At 35.6% G+C, this 18,845-nt stretch overlaps 1 protein-coding gene across 11 annotated transcripts in view; it reads left to right on the top strand.

Moving 5' to 3' along the window:
* dmxl1 (Dmx like 1) overlaps positions 1-18,845 on the top strand; it is a 95,168-nt gene that overhangs the window by 21,878 nt on the left and 54,445 nt on the right. For 8 of the 11 annotated variants that reach the window (XM_088629906.1, XM_088629905.1, XM_088629904.1 and 5 more), the window contains exons 3-9: positions 4,362-4,487; positions 9,907-9,984; positions 10,410-10,488; positions 11,934-12,069; positions 14,023-14,089; positions 17,236-17,414; positions 17,667-17,856. In XM_088629906.1, the coding sequence (XP_088486032.1) occupies positions 4,362-4,487; positions 9,907-9,984; positions 10,410-10,488; positions 11,934-12,069; positions 14,023-14,089; positions 17,236-17,414; positions 17,667-17,856 (855 nt within the window). The remainder of the gene's footprint in view (positions 1-4,361; positions 4,488-9,906; positions 9,985-10,409; positions 10,489-11,933; positions 12,070-14,022; positions 14,090-17,235; positions 17,415-17,666; positions 17,857-18,845) is intronic. The other 3 variants (XM_088629909.1, XM_088629908.1, XM_088629901.1) reach the window with 1 other exon arrangement.

Below are 18,845 nucleotides of genomic sequence, written 5' to 3'. Positions count from 1 at the left end.
GATAAATTTAACTCTTTTGATCTGTTCAATTTGATTGCAACAAAATGCAAAATTGATTCACCTGTACTAAAACTATTTCAGTTGTGTGTTTTGACTTCTAAACTACTGTATTTTCTTATAGTAATGTACTTTAAGTACAGTAGGTTTAGATCAATATCCCTTATAGATAAGCTAAATTGACAGAACTCTGGGGTGTGAGTATATTGCCATATAGAATGAGTTTTGTTCTTAATTTGCTTTTAATATGAACCTTTTAATGGCATATATCTCAAATAAGATGTGCAAAACTCAAATAAGAATAAAACTAAATCTTGACATAGAGTATTGGGGGATTTATTTGTTTAAGTTACACTTTGTGTGAATCACCAAATACAGTTTGCTTGATCTGAAAGGATTGATTATTTTGCATACGAGTTACATAGATCTTACATTGTGTGATTTTTGATTGCCATGAAAATATAGACGGTGTGTGAAAGTCCATCACAGGGCAGACACACACACACTCACACCAGGGCCAGTTTTCCCAGAAGCCAGTTATGGCCTGTGGTAGGAAACTGGAATACCAAGAAGAACCCCACACAAACATGAGACCATAGAAACTCCATGTCTGGAATTGAACCCTGGGCCCCAGCTCTGTGAGGCAGCAATGCCAGCCACTGCGCCAATGTGATACCCCATCTCAGAATCCATTGAAATCAGAAATGGACAACAAACAAGTAACATGAAAACCCACAATGAAATGTCACTACTGCTCTTCACTGCAGTAGTTTAGGTTTAGAGCCTGATACTGAGATAATAATGAATCATGTTCTGTCTTTTGTTACTCCTCTGAAACACAATTGAGTGTAATGTGTGTTGCTCTTTGTTCCTTAAAGATAATTCAGTAGGCGATGAGTAGGATGTAGAATAATGAGACATACAAATTCTTTCTTGTGACTGGAGATGCAGAAGTGTGAACAGCATGTAATGCTAATATTGCTTATATGTGGTGGGTGTTGCATAATAATTGTATAAAGTTTTTAAAGTAATAGCAACATTCATGTTAATCACTGCATATGTTCCCAAATATAAGTGCATATCCTCAAAATAAAAGTATTGCTACTGCCTCTATCCTCCAAACATATTTTATTCACGTTTGTTTTCTTCTCCTGTACTGTTATCTTATTTTTTACACTGGAGCTCAATATCTAATGATACCACAATATGACCTCCTTAAATGTTGGTCTGTAGACCCATTGTTACGTTGGTGTCTAAGTTATCAGATCCAGATTATATTACAATACAAAATCTTCCTAAATGCAAAGCCTCATACTGTTTTAGTTATGTGAAAGTCTACATTGTGCCCTGTGTGTTTATGAGTGTATGAAGAATTAGGACATTAAGAAAAAAGGCTGCCTGTGCCTGTGCTTGTAAACCTTTAGCTGTCTGGTAGTAAAAACTGTCTGGCCAAAAAGCTGCAGTATTTCAGCTGTCTTGGTCATTTTGACTATAAAGGCAAAAATAAGAGTGCACTCATCAGATATGCACTGTTGTGACATTTAAATCCTTTCAAATGATATTGATACAGTTTCTGCTGCCAAACCCTTCAAGAACAGAGGGTACAATATGCATAGCTAACACTTACTACCATTTCCACACTGAAGAGATCAATGGAAGATACTGCCTGCTGTTAATAATAATATAATATAATAATATTTCTTTGCCAGACTGAGATCAGGGTCTTAACACATCAAGTTTTACTGTAGCAGAAATGTTACCTATTTGTTTATCTGGCTATGTTTTGAAATGATCAGATGTGCTGGTAAAAATTACTTACTCAAATACTTGCATTTACTCACTTTCATTGAAATATACATATTAAATAAATGTTCTAAAAATGGTGCTGTAAAATTTAGTCTTAATACACTACAATAAGGTTTCCTCCTTACATTTTTCCTGAGTGCTTCTCTTAAATTTATTTAATCAAGAATTTTATGCATAGCTATAAAACAGAATTGTTATGACCCCAAGTGTCTAGGGGTAAAGGGGTGTAAAAGGACGTAACAGGAATTATACGTTTACTTTTTAGAAACATACGTTTTCTGTCTGATACATGGCACACAGTTAAAATGAAAAGTTAGTATCTGGTTTTGAAATCCTTTGAATTTAGCTAAGTATTTTGCTATCCCAAGGAACAATACTACTCAAACAATCAACACATTTATCTGCTCACTATTTTAAATGTAAATACCATTATGTGTGTCCAATGAGTTATTGATGCGAGAGTTAAACTGTTCCATTTGTTGCTTTGTCCTTCGGCATACTGTATACATCTTGGATTAAAGGAGTTAAATAGGCAGAAAAAGATGGATAGTGACCAAGAGTAGTAGGTGGTTTGGATCCATTAAACAGAATCCTGCTGTTTATCCTTGACAATTGTTTTCAGTGCTGTCCTTCACCGCTCATATTATGGATAGAGACGAATAAGAGATAAAGCAGAGACCTTTTCACATTTTTCTAGAAATTTGAAATCTCTACAAATCATTGCTATTTTATACCATTCAAGGTTTGAATTATTAATGTTTAAATTCATTAATCTTGCTGCATATTCCCCCCCCCCCCCCTTACCCAATAACATGCTGAGCTTTATCACCCTTTGAGTCATTGCAAACTCCACTGTGCCTTGAAAGAGAGGAAGTATCGGCTTGGAGAAGCATGATGCACGTCTTACTGATGAAACTGCAAGCTCACAGGTGGCTGACATTTACCAAGGTTTGCTCTTGTATGTCAAGCTGAGATGGCCTTGGCTGTCGCAAGCACACCCACTCTCAGTGGTGCGTGACCAGATGTGCATGCCACTCTGTAATCTTGGTTGTAGCTCGTTAATGCCTACTGTATAGCTTAGCCTCAAACCCATGCTGTAGGGCTTATCTCCAGGCGAGTGCCATTACCTTAAATACATTATAAGCATCTTCCCTTATTTTTCTGAATACATTTTCTTCAATGGCAAAGTAGTGTAGGTGTTTCCGTGAATTTTAATTATTAAAAAAAACTGAAATGTATCAGGTTTGTAAGGCTTATAACTGAAGGAAACTTTAAATACAAGACTTTCAATGCTTAATCCTATTAATCATACTACAAGCTTTTTGCTTTCATCTTTTTTCTCTGAAAGGTGCTCATCTATACCTGACATTTTTGCAAATTAAAGTACTGTAGCAGTCATTGGCACTGCAGTAATGAAGTCAACAGTGCATAAAAAAACTTAATGATACTATGCATTGTACAAACAACAGGTCTGTTAACTAAACACTTCAGACCAGTAATTAGGCTGATTTTCTAAGGATAGGAATAATTATTAATGATGACAAAAATAATTAGGCAAAGAAAACTCAATGTGCCAAGTAGTGCTGCTAAACTTATTACCCCCTGTTGGGGGATGTACAATTTTTCATGTGTTAGTCTACATAGTGTACTTGTGCATACCTAGTATTCGCATTCTGTGATGCTTTTTGTTTTCCTTTGATATGGGGTATTTATTTTTTATGTTTTTCGATTTGTTGGTCATATTTCCATGTCTTTGTAACCAACAAAGCCAAAGTTGATGGGGTTTTTTTAACATCCGGACTATTTTTCTGTTGGCTTTGTTAATCTACAGTATATAATATTAACTTATTTGTAAAGCACCTTAACGAATCCAAGGATGCTGTACATTGTGAATGAAGAAAAAGATAAAAAAGTAAAGTAAATGGAGAAAAAACAATAAACAGGCATGTAGCTTTTTACAGATGTAGGGAATCAGACAAAGACCTTGTTAAAAAAAAGGTAAGTTTGAAGTTTAGATTTGAAGAGAGTAAAATAAGTTGTGTCTCGTAGAGTTAGAGAAAGGACATTCCATAACACTGGAGCAGAGACAGAAAAGGCACAATAACCAAATGGATTTAGTCCTGGGTACAGTGAGTAGAGGACCTGACTCAGCTGAACAGAGCCTACGGGAGGGAGTGTAAACATGGAGGAGTTCAGAGATGTATGATGGAGCCAGATTGTTTTAGAGACTTGAAAGTCAGTAACAATATGTGACTTTGCAGGCAACCAGTGTAGAAACGTAAGTGTAGGGCTGATATGCTGCCAGGGTCTGATGTGAGTTAATAGTCTAGCTGCAGAGTTTTGCAAATATTGCTACTTGTTGAGAAGAAAGTTAGGGTGCCCATAGAATAAAGATATGGAAAAATTGAGCCTTGATGTTATAAATGCATGAGTCAGGTACTCAGCATATTGAATAAGGATGGAACTTTGGCAGCACTTTGTTTACTTGTATTTCTGTCTTTGTGTCTGTACGTTGCTTATCTTGATATTTTAAGGTCATCGTATCTTTTCTTTTCCAGGCTTATGCATCAGGATGCGACATTGTAATTTTAGGCAGTGACTTTGAAAGGCTACAAATCATCCCTGGGGCGAAACATGGGAATATCCAAGTTGGATGTGTGGACTGCTCCATGCAGCAGGGCAAGGTAAGAGTTCACTGGAACCAGGATTTTCAAATGCCACCAGTGTCACTTACAGTTTGTAATAAAGAGTAATTTTAATATCCAAGTGGAAACCACCAGTGTTGTTTTTTTTAATCCATGATTTTTTAGAATAACGTCTGTGCAGATTTGAAGCAGAAAATAAATGCTTTTTTGTGTCATGTTGCATGCACTTTTGATAATCAGTAAGCATTTCGTCTTGTAAACCTTGTACCTTTGTCCTCTTACTTTGCTTCAATTCTGAACAACTTCACAGTTGTTTATATGGATTATCTTTGTGACTACACAATTGTACATTTATAACATATAGTTAACTCTAACTGAAGTTACAGTTAACTAAGAAGGCTTTCACTGTAGTAGAGAAACATTATGGAATGTGCTTATCTTACTTCATATTGCTGGACAATGAACAACCTCTGTTAAACCCAGTGTAGGCACAGTATAAGTTGATTTTTAATTTAAGAAGGTGAAGGTTAACAGGATGGTGTGGTAGTTAGACTGTTACCTCACAGCTCCGGGGTTCTTATGTTCATGAAGGTTTTTTCCAGGTGCTCTTGTTTCCACCCACCTCACAAGGACTGGCAGTTTAGGTTTGATTGGATTCTGTATATTGTCCAGTTTGAATAGTTGACTATGTGACCCATTTGGGACTTTTCTGAATTGACATAACAAAAGTCTTTAAAATTCTACTGTGATGCAAAGTCCTTGTCTTTATTCTACAGAATCTATTGAGAACACTCTTTTAATAATAATAATAATAATAATAATAATAATAATAATAATAATTGCTTACACTTATATAGCACTTTTTCTGGACACTCCACTCAAAGTGCTTTACAGGTAATGGGGACTCCCCTCCACCACCACCAATGTGCAGCATCCACCTGGATGATGCGACGGCAGCCATAGTGCGCCAGAACGCTCACCACACATCAGCTATCAGTGGGGAGGAGAGCAGAGTAATGAAGCCAATTCACAGAGGGGGATTGTTAGGAGGCCATGATTGATAACAGCCGATGCGGAAATTAGGCCAGGATGCTGGGGTTACACCCCTACTCTTTTCGAGAAACACCCTGGGATTTTTAATGACCACAGAGAGTCAGGACCTCGGTTTTACGTCTCATCCGAAGGACGGCGCCTGTTTACAGTATAGTGTCCCCGTCACTACACTGGGGCATTAGGACCCACATGAGCCGCAGGGTGAGCGCCCCCTGCTGGCCCCACTAACGCCTCTTCCAGCAGCAACCTTAGTTTTTCCCAGGAGGTCTCCCATCCAGGTACTGACCAGGCTCACACCTGCTTAGCTTCTGTGGGTTGCCAGTTGTGAGTTGCAGGGTGATAATTAAGCTCTAACCTCGGCTAAAATATTGAACTAAAATGTAGACAATAAATGATTCACTGGTGTTAACAACTGAATAAAGTTAAAGCTTATTGTCCATCAACAGCTATTTAAAGAGTTTCAAAGATCATAGGGAGAAAAGGAATGGAATAGAGAAGAAGAATTCAAAATGCCACAAAGTTGCATGATCAGTTTTGAAAAGCTACATCTTCAAAGTGGGATGAGAACAATTACTGTGAAATGTAGTATGAGGTACAAAACACTATTTATTTATATCGATGAACACCTAAATACGCAATGGGCTGAAATTCCTACTCTGTAATTAACTATAATCTGTTATGAAATTAATTTTTACAGATTTACTCAGCTTGTAGCAGTAACATTACTGTCTACCAGTAGAACAAGTTTAGCTACTTAGCAGCAGGAAGAATCAGTCTTGCTTCATTCTCTACTTGCATGACCTTAAGGTTTTAAGATTGTTTACAGCTGACACTAAAGAGTAGTTTCCTTTCAGTGTTCTTAACATGGCATCGGAACAATTGATTTGTATGTGCTCATGCAGTTACTTTTCTCAAAGCCATTTTAAAATGGTTTTTGAGATAATGAGGTTATTAGGAGTCATGTTACATGATGTGAAGGTTAATCTTGTTAGGATTAGATTAGTCAGTGTTAATGAAGTTAAAAAGTGAGTAGTTACGTTGGTGTTTAAATAAGAATTAGCTAACCAAGGGCATTAAGGCAAATTCATATATCACAAAGTATTTTCCCAATTTTTTCATTTTTAGAACTTATAAGCAAGAACATTATATAGTAAAATATGTTTTTGGAGTTAGTGCATTTTGGAACTTATTTTTAAATGTAATTGTATTTTTGTCTTAAGCCAATTTTTCATCTGTTTGAATCTAGATCTTACAGCTAATTAGTTTTCCAAAAATACCTTGCCTACACTCATTTGAAAACATAAATAAAATTACAAGTTACCAACTTTTCTCTCTATCTTTTATCTTACGCTGCAATAGAATTAAACTGTTAAAATGCTATTTTCAGGGAAAAAAAAAACTTCATAAGCCAAAATGATGGCTTTGGCATATTGCCATTAATGTTCTTTACTTTTTTTAGTTAACTGTATGTTATCAAAACATTTTAATTTTTTTAATTTTGTGTGCATATACAATATGTTGATATAACTCATTTCAAAGTCATCTACAGTTTCCCTATGTTAAGGGAAGATCAAAATGTGAATGTGAAATGCCAATGCTGCTGGATTTGGCCTAACAGCTCATTGTTTCTACCTTTTAATCTTTGTCTCATATTAACGACCTCTAAGTTCTTCGAATTTTGTTTTTTGTTTTATTTTGTCTTGGGCAGCGCATTTCCCAGAGAAAAGTGGGTGTTTTGAGAGTTTAAAAGTTGGTGGATGCTCTCTGTACTGTATGTGAAACTGGAAGAGAATGTATGGGAAGAAATGTTCTTATGTTCTGGAGGAGAAAAGGTTTGATGTGAAAACAGAATGCTATCAACTGAAATTCACATCACTTTTAGTAATTGAATGGCTATAGTGTGCAAATAAATTCAAATATTTTCCAGATTCTCATGCTTTTAAAGTATGTTTTGGGTTAATTGCTATGTAATAGAAAATAAATTTGAAAGATAAAATTCCTTATGCACTTTTATTTCTTGGCATTTCTACATTTTGTGTTAAAGGCTACTGTAGTTTTGAAGGACTTTTGAATGAAAATTAAACAGCCATAAAAACGTTATTAAAGTACTTCAGTCCTGAATAGAGTGCTTATCATCACTTCTGCTTAGGTTTATATTGTTACATTGGCTCAATGAAAATGAAAGCTTCTTCACTTCTGTGATATATGCTAAATAATAATACTTTTCCACAAGATACACAAGATATACAATAGCTCTCAACTCTAAGAGTATATGAAAAGATACATGACTATACAAAATACAGTGTGCCTTATGAGAATAAAATTCACAGTTTTGACTACTACCATTAACAGGCAGCTTGGAGCTCTGCCTCATATTTGAAAAACCAGCTCCACCTCCAACAGAACTGGATCTGTGAATCAAAAAGTGGTCAGGTGTCATACAGCTCATGAAGTACAGACTTATCAGAAGGTGTAAGCTGTTATATTTAACCTAGAGCTATGCAGATAGTTTCAGATATGCAGGCTTACTGTTGTTTAGAGACTGAGAATCAGCTCATTTTCTTTTTCCCCAGTCATGCACATGCGTTTGAGTGTCTTTTCAGCCACGTGCTAGGAGGTATTAGGGTTTAATTGAAAATCAATGATTGAAATATTATCAAGATTTTTATAAAAATATAACCACAGTTTCAATTCAAAGGTACCTGTATTTTTAGTTTTTTTGCTTGGGACTGTAATGAATTATAAAAAAATACACGTATCTGCCATTCATTTTTTAATTACCTTGATTTTTACCTGCATATTTTTGTATGTCATGGCTTCATTGTGCTATGTTTATACTTGTACTTAATCCTAATTAAAATTTGCTCTTGTATCGCCATTATATTTGTTTTAAACAGTCAAACTCTGTTTATTTTAATTGGTAATAATTAACAGTAACCAGGTTGCTGGGATTATTCCCCAGAGTCTGTCATAATTCTCATACTTTTCTGCACAACCAAGCACTTCATTCCCAAACTGTGTCATCATGGCATTCATTATCACGTTGATTTCTTTTGTTGTGCTTTCAGAATGGATAACTGTAGGTCTCTATATCATTAAGTGCAAAGTATTCCTCTAAGTACATACAGTACTTCCTCTAGAAACAAAATGGAGCAGCAGGCTACTGAGTAGAGAAGGCAATGATCACAAGCTAAATGAGTGCAGCAATGTTTCAACAAAGCTCTGACATCCTAGAAAAAGACATTAAGTACCGGTGCTTTCTGGCAGGTGTGCTTATGTATGTGTGTTGTATTGTATGACAGAAGAAGAGTAACACAAGGTTACATTTATTATTTTGCACTCCATTTTAGTTATAAAATGTGTTTTTGTTAGTCTTTTTAGAGATGATTGTTGATATTTTGCCTTCAATTTATGAGAGAGAAAAGAAGATGCTTTAAATTTAATTTTGTTCTGGCATACAGTATATGCTGTTCAAAGTTTCCTGGGATTAATTAAGACTTTTGTATGATAGGAAAAAGTACTACAAACAGCTAAACAGGAGCTCATCTGGCAAAAACAGTGTTGATAAATGATAAGACTTAAAGTGCCATTCACCTACACAAAACCTTATGAATAAGTAAATTATGAATAGTTGTTGGTTAAGATCATAAACTGACTGTACATTATTAACTGCAATTAATTCTGATTATCTTAAGAAACTCTAGATGCAATGCGAATTTAGTGAATAGTGCTTATTATGAGTAATTCTTTTTCAGTGCAATAAAATATTTCTAGAGGCCTAAAGGACATTTTTTTTGCTTAACCTATATTTTGAGTTAAAATTCATGTCCTTCTGAGTCCTTCCTATGAACTAGAAATTCCAAACCAAATCCCCTGTATCATGACAGAAGACTATAGTGTAGAACAGCTGGAGTTAATGCAGGGGTTTCCAAATCCTGTTCTGCAGGATTTCATTTCTGTCCCACTCCAAAACCCTTGATTTACTGGAGCTAATTATTTGGCTAACTTGGTGCAATTTGAGATAAATTTCAGCTGATCACCTATAAAACCTCCAAGAATGTAGTTGGGAACCTTTGGCCTATTGGGAGCCCTGGTCTACTTTGAGCGAAGGCCATGTCTTCAGTGGGAAGTTAAAATGCCCCAGCGTTTGTTTATAATGCAGTGCTGTTAACCACAGTTGTTGCCCGATTGTAGCTCCATCATACTCTCCCATCCCTGGATCTCACTTGGGCAGGTTCTATAATTTCAGTAGTGGATATGAAAAGCAACATCTGTATTTTTTGTAGCGTAATTTATTTATTTGGCATTTAGTTGTAGACCATGTTGTAGAAATGATAAGCATATGGTAACATGAAAAGGTATCTTGTATCCTTTTTAAATGCCATTTCTCACTTTTTTGTTGCAGATTGCGGCTTCCTATGGAAATGTTATTTGCATCTTTGAACCTGTTCAGCTCTTAAATCAGAAGAATAAGGTAACAACTGTGAGTTTCACGAGCAGTCTCAATTTACCATCATGTTGTCATTCATATTTTATATCTACAATATACACATTTGAAATTCTTTTTAGAAATACTGTGCATACTATATGATATATCATGCATATATTTTAATCAGTTTCTTTTTGCTTAATATTATTTCCTGAACTGTGCAACTTGGCACAAATACTTAGGAGGGCAAGAGTGGTCTAGAGATACAGACTTGTGGGCCTTATTGACCATGACTTTTCCACAAACTCAAGCTGGCAGCTTCATCAACTTCATCTGATTAACTTCACTCCTATTGGAGACCAGCCAAGCAGAGCTCTGCTTTGTAATTAAAATAAGTGTTTGTTTTATTTTAACCATAGCATGTTTGTTATTTTTGCAAGCGTTAAAAAAACGTATGCTTTTGTACTTCTTGTCTATAGAGATTACATTACCAGTGGCAGAAGAGTGGACAATTTGTCCTGCAGTCAATAGCACACAATCTGGTATGGGACCCAACAGGTAAGATTTGATTACAGAACAGAACTTATTTTTGATTTTAGAGTCACCAGATGTTTGTCTGTGTAAACCATGAGTGCAAACAGGGGAGAAGGAGGAAGTATAGGGTCACCAAAAAAGCCCCGTATTAGAGATTCTGTGCTCATTGAAGGATGAAGTATTTCCATCAGCAATAGCATGACATGCCTGCAAGCAATTTCCATAGAAAGAAATATAATGGACATAAGGAAGATTCAAATTGAGAGGATGTTATCTAGTTCATCAGGTAGGTAGTAGCTAGCAGGGATCTTGTTAATCAAATTATTGAAAGATGACACTATCAACTTGAATATCACAGCTAGGTGTCTTGTTCCAGACTTCCATGACAATGTTAGAATTGTGGGGACACAGTAGTCAAATTCACACTTCTATTGCTTTCAGCTGTGGAAATACCTTGTGAATCTTTCTTCGGTTGACGGCTAGCTAGGGGCTTGAAATAATATGTTTAGCATAAAGTGTAAATGGGTCAAAAGTAGGGTCCAGGTTATGTGAAAATAAAGTATACTGTCTTTATCTGAATCCCTTCTTTTCCTGTGGAAAAACAATATCTGAACTATGCAGCTTTGCAGTTTCAATTCTTTGTCTGCAGATTCTGTAGTAAAACATAATAAACAATGCTGGAACTAGGTGAATTCATTGAAGGGAAAAAAGAAAGATCTCAGATATGGGTATATACTATCCATACATATTTAATGCTTATGGTATTTTTTATAAGAATAATTATAAATAGGTGGAGGCCATTTAATCCATCTGATCTGTTGGGTAGTTAGTCGCTTATTGATCCGGTGATCAAATTCATGTCTCAAAGTTTTATTGATCCAGTGATCAAATCTAATCCAGCTGTTTCTTGATGGAAATCAGGTAATGTTCTTCATGAGTGTGAATTTTGTTCCACTCTCAAAAACCCCTTAATTACACTTGCATTTTATTATATGTGTTTAAGATATCTTTATCAATGAACAATACATTTTCATTTTAAATAGTTATGCTAAAGTTTCCTTTCAGTTTTACACACATTTGAGTTGTAATATGTTGCACTGAACTATTACCATGGCAGTTCTTTATTTTCACATGCCTTGTAAACATTAATAGTCGATAAAATGAAGTCCATTCACTTTCTATTTAAATTGGAAGTGTTGATATAGAAATAACTTTGAAACAAAATGTGTAGTAATAGGATTATTTGTATAAATCAATATTAGAATTAATGAAGTCATGTTCTGGACTCTTTTAAATATATTTTCTGCCTCTGTATAAGATCTTCTCACTTAACTCTAGTTGGACAATCTGTCATTGAACCTGTTAACAGATAAAATAGTGTTTTTATTCCTGTTCTTCTTTATGTGTGATTAAGCCATAATTAACTTAGTCTTCTGGGTAGCTGGTTGAATAGCTATTTTATTTTCTAGGAACACGGCTTCTAACAGGATCCAGCAGTTTACAGTTATGGTCCAATGTTGGATTATGTTCATGTATTGAAGAAGATGGAGTGGAAATGACCATAGGAAGTGACCTTGGCAACTGGAAATGCATCTGGCAGTGCAAGTAAGGAACATAAGGAAGGTTACAATTAAGAAGATTGTATTTGGTCCAACTAGGCCATCAGGTTGCTAGTAGCTAATTAATCCAGTGATTTATTTGTCCATTTCATGAAAGGAGCTACTTTACTAATCATCTGAGTATTACAGGGCACAAGGCAAAGTGTTACATAACTAGTGTTCTGTTTGATTCTGTACTAAGAAGAAAGGTTTCAGTGTTATTGACAGTGATCACCACAATCTTTGAGGCTTATTAGTATTTTCTTCTGAAGTGGTTTCTTTGATGGAATAAGAAGCATTTTAAAAATCTAGTCTTAAGGATGTCTTTTCTCAGTGTAATCCGTATGTCTGACAGTTCCTTGGACTATAAACAAGGGGTGTTCACCAAGGACATAAGAAGCAAATGACAAAACTAACATCACAAGAAGGAAGTATATAGTCAAAATATAATTTGACCTCTATGTATATATACACAACCATATGGTGCCTAATCAGAAATAATGTGTACAGTTTAAATTTTGTTAGTAAAGATAGTTGCTAAAAAATGTGCTGTGATTGAAAAGATATTCTGAGAAGAAGGTAAGAACCTTTAAGTTTCCTATCTGGTGAGCTAAAATAATTCTAACTCTCCTCAGACCTAAAATGATATCTGTGAGGATCTGAATGTCATGGGAAGACCTACTTAAATCATAAAATTAAAACATTATACTAATAAACAGACAGCTTGTTTCAAAATCAAATGTTCAAACATTTCAGATAAGACACTTCCTAGAATCAAGGGTCTTAAGTGTATTGATATTTGTGCAGTAAAAGTAAAACATTTCACACTGTACTTTTTTACCTTGGGTGGACAATATATTGTGCCGCAAAAATCAGCATTTTCTGCATCGAGTAGACATAAGCTCAAGCTCATGTTGGATAAGCCATTCCTTTAGCTCCATTTGAAAAGCAATGCACAGGAGTTTCTTGGACCAGCAATTGTGCCACCTCACTGTTGCACTACTGTCCATTTTTTCCTTCCTCGGTTCCTGAAAATCCAGTTCTGCCATGAACAGCCTCTAAAAGGTTGTGTTGGTGGTTCATTATCAGCCCGTAGATTGTATCTCCATCTTTGCAGTAACAGGTTCAGAGCAATCCCCTCTCACTACATTTCATTTGCACAGGGAGATGTTTAAAATTTGAACCCAGGTCATCAAAATCATACTCCCTAGTGTCTCTTGACGAGAGTATCTTGTGTTTAGTGTGCAAACACTACATCTGGAAACAGAATTTCTGACTATGTGAGCTATTTTTGACTGGAATTTTCCAAAAAATGTACACTCGAAAACAAATGGACAAGTTGGTGCTACTTTGGTTTAAAAGATAAGATAATGATTTTTATCAGTATTTATTAGTTATTCGCTTATCCATCGTGAATATGAATGAATTCTGTGTGAGTAGTAAAATTATGAATAACTATATACGTAAAGTATTATCAGATGAAATTCCAAACCTATTGTGAGCATATAACCATATAACCCAAATGTAATTAGAAGTATTCAGGTGTTATTTCTTATTTTGAGGAAATGTACAAATGGGTATAATTTAGAATGATAAAACTATAAAATATTTCACGCATTCTACTTAATTCAACTTAGTTCTCTCCCAGTCATTTGTATTATTTCTTGTCTGAATTATAATGATTACAAATACATTAGTCATTCTAATAAAAATTTAAACAAAAATTGTCTTAAGGGTATGTTTGTGAGGAATCCATAATATTAGAGAGAACATTTAACATTCTTCAAACTACTCATTAATCTGATCTTATCCGTTTTGTGTCTCTCAAATATATCTTAATTTTGTCCTGGTGATTTTGAAGGAAGAATTAATGTTCAGTTGTTATTATCAGGATCACTCTATTATTTTGGGAGACACCTTACAAGCATTAAATGGTTTGACATTTTTGTTCTACATACAGAACTGCATCATCTGTTCATTTAATGAAGTTCTCTCCAGATGGGGATTTCTTTGCTACAGCAGGACGGGTAAGCCATTATTTTGTGTGCAGTTTTCTATCCATTTCATCCAGCACTTGGATTTCAATTCATTTTGCAGAATGTTTTCACATAGATTCCGGCACACCAAAAAGTGAAATCTAGTAAAATGTTTTGGAAAAAATGCTATTGCTTTTAGGGATTTTTGCCATGCAGTGGAAAGAAGAGCATGATATTTTTTAGTTTTAATTTGCTAAGTGTCTACAGTAAGACTGTCCTGATATATGAAGCGGTTTTCTTTTTGGATAGTAGTAAATTAAATTAGAGTTTTAGCATAAATAATGAAAATTGATTAAAATATTTTTAAGACTGAAAACTATAAATTAAGTGCACCACATAATTCCTGAGTACTGAAGACAAAACTTGGAAGAAGCATTCATAAATTCAGGAAAGCGTTTTTAAACGTAATAATGTTATATTTTTTCTCATGTGTCTCACTGCAACATTTAGATAAGAAAATGCTACTGAGTACCATATAATAAAACTTCAGATGTCAATATTGGTTACGTCATGTCGTTGTAAAGTCTTATTTCTTTTTTACCTTTTGTCATATCACTTTAAATTCTTTTTTTGTCTTGGGAGGGAGGCTACATATTCACTGTGTAAAAAGGGTAAAGAGAGAGAGGATTGTTTCATGGTGGTTTAATATTGGGCACAGTAATCTCATAGTGCCCTCACTTGAGATAGCAGAGTCTGCTATAAGCAACTTGAATGTGATGTACAGTATTGCTAGGTAGCATACAGCATCTTTGTATTAGAAAGGTAAATCTTTCTTTTTTATCCTTCCTATCTGGTGTTTGTCTCTTTGTTGATTAATGTATTGCCTATATTGATTGAAAGATCTGAACTGTTATGTAGATTACATTAAAGCATTACTTCTAATATGTAGGTGCTGATATCTTGTGAATTTTTGTTAAGCAGTCATAAAAACATTCAACCTCATACTGTACATGCGCAAAATTCTTACATTTTCCTTCCATCTAAGGAGCTGTGATTTCAGCGTATACAGAAGTCCTTTTCTCCCAATTAATTAAGAATTCATATTTGCATAGATTTTAATGTTTAAAAGCCTGAAATAAACTTGTCTTGGCCCAATCTTTGTTTTTGGCACCCGGAACTGCAGACTTTCAGTGACATCAGTGAGAGAAGTGCCACTCCTTCAGTTGGTGCTAACTCTCTTGTAAGAACCTTGGAGCCTGCTTTGTCAGAAAAGTAAATGAGTAATGAATGGGAGTGTCAGAGAACCATGTCTGCAGGTCCTGTATCTCTGCACACAGCACAGAAGTTGTAGGCATAAAGAAAAACTTTAATAAAACCAAAATATAAAATATTTTATAAATATGAATGTCTTTTTTTTAATTATAACTCTATTTTTCAATTGTAATTTAAAATGGCACTTTCAGGAGATACAGTGCCTTGCGAAAGTATTCGGCCCCCTTGAACTTTTCAACCTTTTGCCACATTTCAGGCTTCAAACATAAAGATATAAATTTTTTATTTTATGTGAAGAATCACCAACAAGTGGGACACAATTGTGAAGTGGAACGAAATCTATTGGATTTTTGAAACTTTTTTAACTAATAAAAAAATGAAAAGTGGGGCGTGCAAAATTATTCGGCCCCCTTGCGTTAATACTTTGTAGAGCCACCTTTTGCTGCGATTACAGCTGCAAGTCGCTTGGGGTATGTCTCTATCAGTTTTGCACATCGAGAGACTGAAATTCTTGCCCATTCTTCCTTGCAAAACAGCTCGAGCTCAGTGAGGTTGGATGGAGAGCGTTTGTGAACAGCAGTTTTCAGCTCTTTCCACAGATTCTCGATTGGATTCAGGTCTGGACTTTGACTTGGCCATTCAAACACCTGGATACGTTTATTTGTGAACCATTCCTTTGTAGATTTTGCTGTATGTTTGGGATCATTGTCTTGTTGGAAGATAAATCTCCGTCCCAGTTTCAGGTCTTTTGCAGACTCCAACAGGTTTTCATCCAGAATGGTCCTGTATTTGGCTGCATCCATCTTCCCCTCAATTTTAACCATCTTCCCTGTCCCTGCTGAAGAAAAGCAGGCCCAAACCATGATGCTGCCACCACCATGTTTGACAGTGGGGATGGTGTGTTGAGGGTGATGAGCTGTGTTGCTTTTACGCCAAACATATCGTTTTGCATTGTGGCCAAAAAGTTCGATTTTGGTTTCATCTGACCAGAGCACCTTCTTCCACATGTTTGGGGTGTCTCCCAGGTGGCTTGTGGCAAACTTTAGACGAGACTTTTTATGGATATCTTTGAGAAATGGCTTTCTTCTTGCCACTCTTCCATAAAGGCCAGATTTGTGCAGTGTAAGACTGATTGTTGTCCTATGGACAGACTCTCCCACCTCAGCTGTAGTTCTCTGCAGTTCATCCAGAGTGATCATGGGCCTCTTGGCTGCATCTCTGATCAGTCTTCTCCTTGTCTGAGCTGAAAGTTTAGAGGGACGGCCAGGTCTTGGTAGATTTGCAGTGTTCTGATACTCCTTCCATTTCAAGATGATCGCTTGCACAGTGCTCCTTGGGATGTTTGAAGCTTGGGAAATCTTTTTGTATCCAAATCCGGCTTTAAACTTCTCCACAACAGTATTACGGACCTGCCTGGTGTGTTCCTTGGTCTTCATGATGCTCTCTGCGCTTTCAACAGAACCTTGAGACTATCACAGAGCAGGTGCATTTATACAGAGACTTGATTACACACAGGTGGATTCTATTTATCACCATCAGTCATTTAGGACAACATTGGATCATTCAGAGATCCTCGCTGAACTTCTGGAGTGAGTTTGCTGCACTGAAAGTAAAGGGGCCGAATAATTTTGCACGCCCCACTTTTCATTTTTTTATTAGTTAAAAAAGTTTCAAAAATCCAATAGATTTCGTTCCACTTCACAATTGTGTCCCACTTGTTGGTGATTCTTCACATAAAATAAAAAATTTATATCTTTATGTTTGAAGCCTGAAATGTGGCAAAAGGTTGAAAAGTTCAAGGGGGCCGAATACTTTCGCAAGGCACTGTAAGATGACTTAGGCTTCTCAATAGTTTTATTTTGTCTCCTATTTGGTCCTGTTAGAACAACATACTGTAGCATTAGGCTTGTATTGCTTGCTTGCAGGACGATTGCCTGGTGAAGGTGTGGTACAATACTAGCAGCTGGCAGACAACAGGGACAACCCTATTTAGTCTACCAGAAAGGTCTGCTCAGGGAGAAGTGGACTACTCTTTTGTGTATCTGGCCCATCCTCGGACAGTGACTGGATTTTCTTGGAGGAAGACCAGTAAATATATGCCACGGTTAGTAAAAATAATAAAACCTAGAAATTTAAATGCGTTTAATAACTATGTAGCTGGAATTTGTCGAAAGCTGTGCTGTGACATACTGTGGATCTGTTTCTGGATTGTGTTCCAGAGATTTTTTGTAAATTACTTTTTTCCACTTTCATTTATTCCTGAAAGTTCAATAAACTAACACATTTGTCCGAAATTCATTGTTGTTCTGTGCTTATTCCTTTTTAAGTGTTTAACCTCTAGCTTGTTTCCCCACAGGGGTTCTGTGTGTAACGTGCTGTTGACGTGTTGCAAAGACAATGTGTGTCGACTCTGGGCAGAGACATTGCTACCTAGTGACAGCTTGTTGTCTGGACATAGTCAAAGCCAAAGTACTGAGCCTGTTGCAACAACCAGTGGCATAAAGAGGCATTCCACAAGCAAGGAGCGTGTTCAGAATGCTTTAGAGGTGAGTATTCATGTGACTGCTATTTCAGGCTAAGACTCCGTTATCCAAGAAATGTCAATTAAAACATTTTTCTATCCTTTCTTTGTCCATATAAGTGAATCAAGAGCATGTTATCTTTATAATCAATGGCCTTATCAAGAGACTTGACAACAGAAACCAATAAATACAATTTATGCTAATAAAACATAAAAACATAATTAACAGCAACATTCATAATGGTTTTTTATTACTCCAGTGTGAAAGATGTCAGGACTGAAGACATTTTGAGTTGGGCTAGCATAATTATGTAATTTCATCTTTGATTGTAAACCAGGGTACAGAGGTGTCTACAACGAAAGTGAAATATGGAAATGTAGATGGAGTTTATCAGTTCTAGGGATCCAACAATGTTCTTAATGCTACAGTAAGATTTCGTTTTTGTAATCACGTGATGGTGATTACAAATTCTACTTTGAGGCATTAGAAAATGTAACATGCTGCTACTGTTTACAATACTCATCTGTTGCATTTTTAATGTCTCTCAATAATAAGAGTTATGTACTGTAGGTATTTTATAAAGACAAAATAATTATTCTACCACTAAATGACCCACACTTTTGTACAATAGTATACTTCACTAGATTGTAATAAATTCTTGAAAGTGCTGTAGAAATCAGTACTGTTAAAGTGTGGGTGTACTTGAGTTAATGAAATCATGTACATTATGCATTATTGGACATAGAGTGTCTATCAGAAAAAATATTTTGTTAAGTTATGCTGAAATTCTGAACTCCCTCTACCTTCCAAATAACTCCTACAAATTACTCCTACAATGATATTTCATAAAAAATAGAACGGATTGCTGTACCCTCCTTAGATAAGATACTTTCATGATAATAGCATAACTAGTCCAAATACATGCCCATGAAAAAGGGGGATCAAAGCACCATAAATGTCACCATATTATCATTATTTTCTGTATCAGTTCAAAGCAAAATGTTCAAGGTGAT

Source organism: Lepisosteus platostomus, chromosome 4 (assembly GCF_059453375.1).
Source record: "Lepisosteus platostomus isolate fLepPlt1 chromosome 4, fLepPlt1.hap1, whole genome shotgun sequence".
Classification (NCBI taxonomy): domain Eukaryota; kingdom Metazoa; phylum Chordata; class Actinopteri; order Semionotiformes; family Lepisosteidae; genus Lepisosteus; species Lepisosteus platostomus.
The sequence above is the reverse complement of the archived record's forward strand: the minus strand, read 5'-3'. Positions and strand labels throughout refer to the sequence as shown.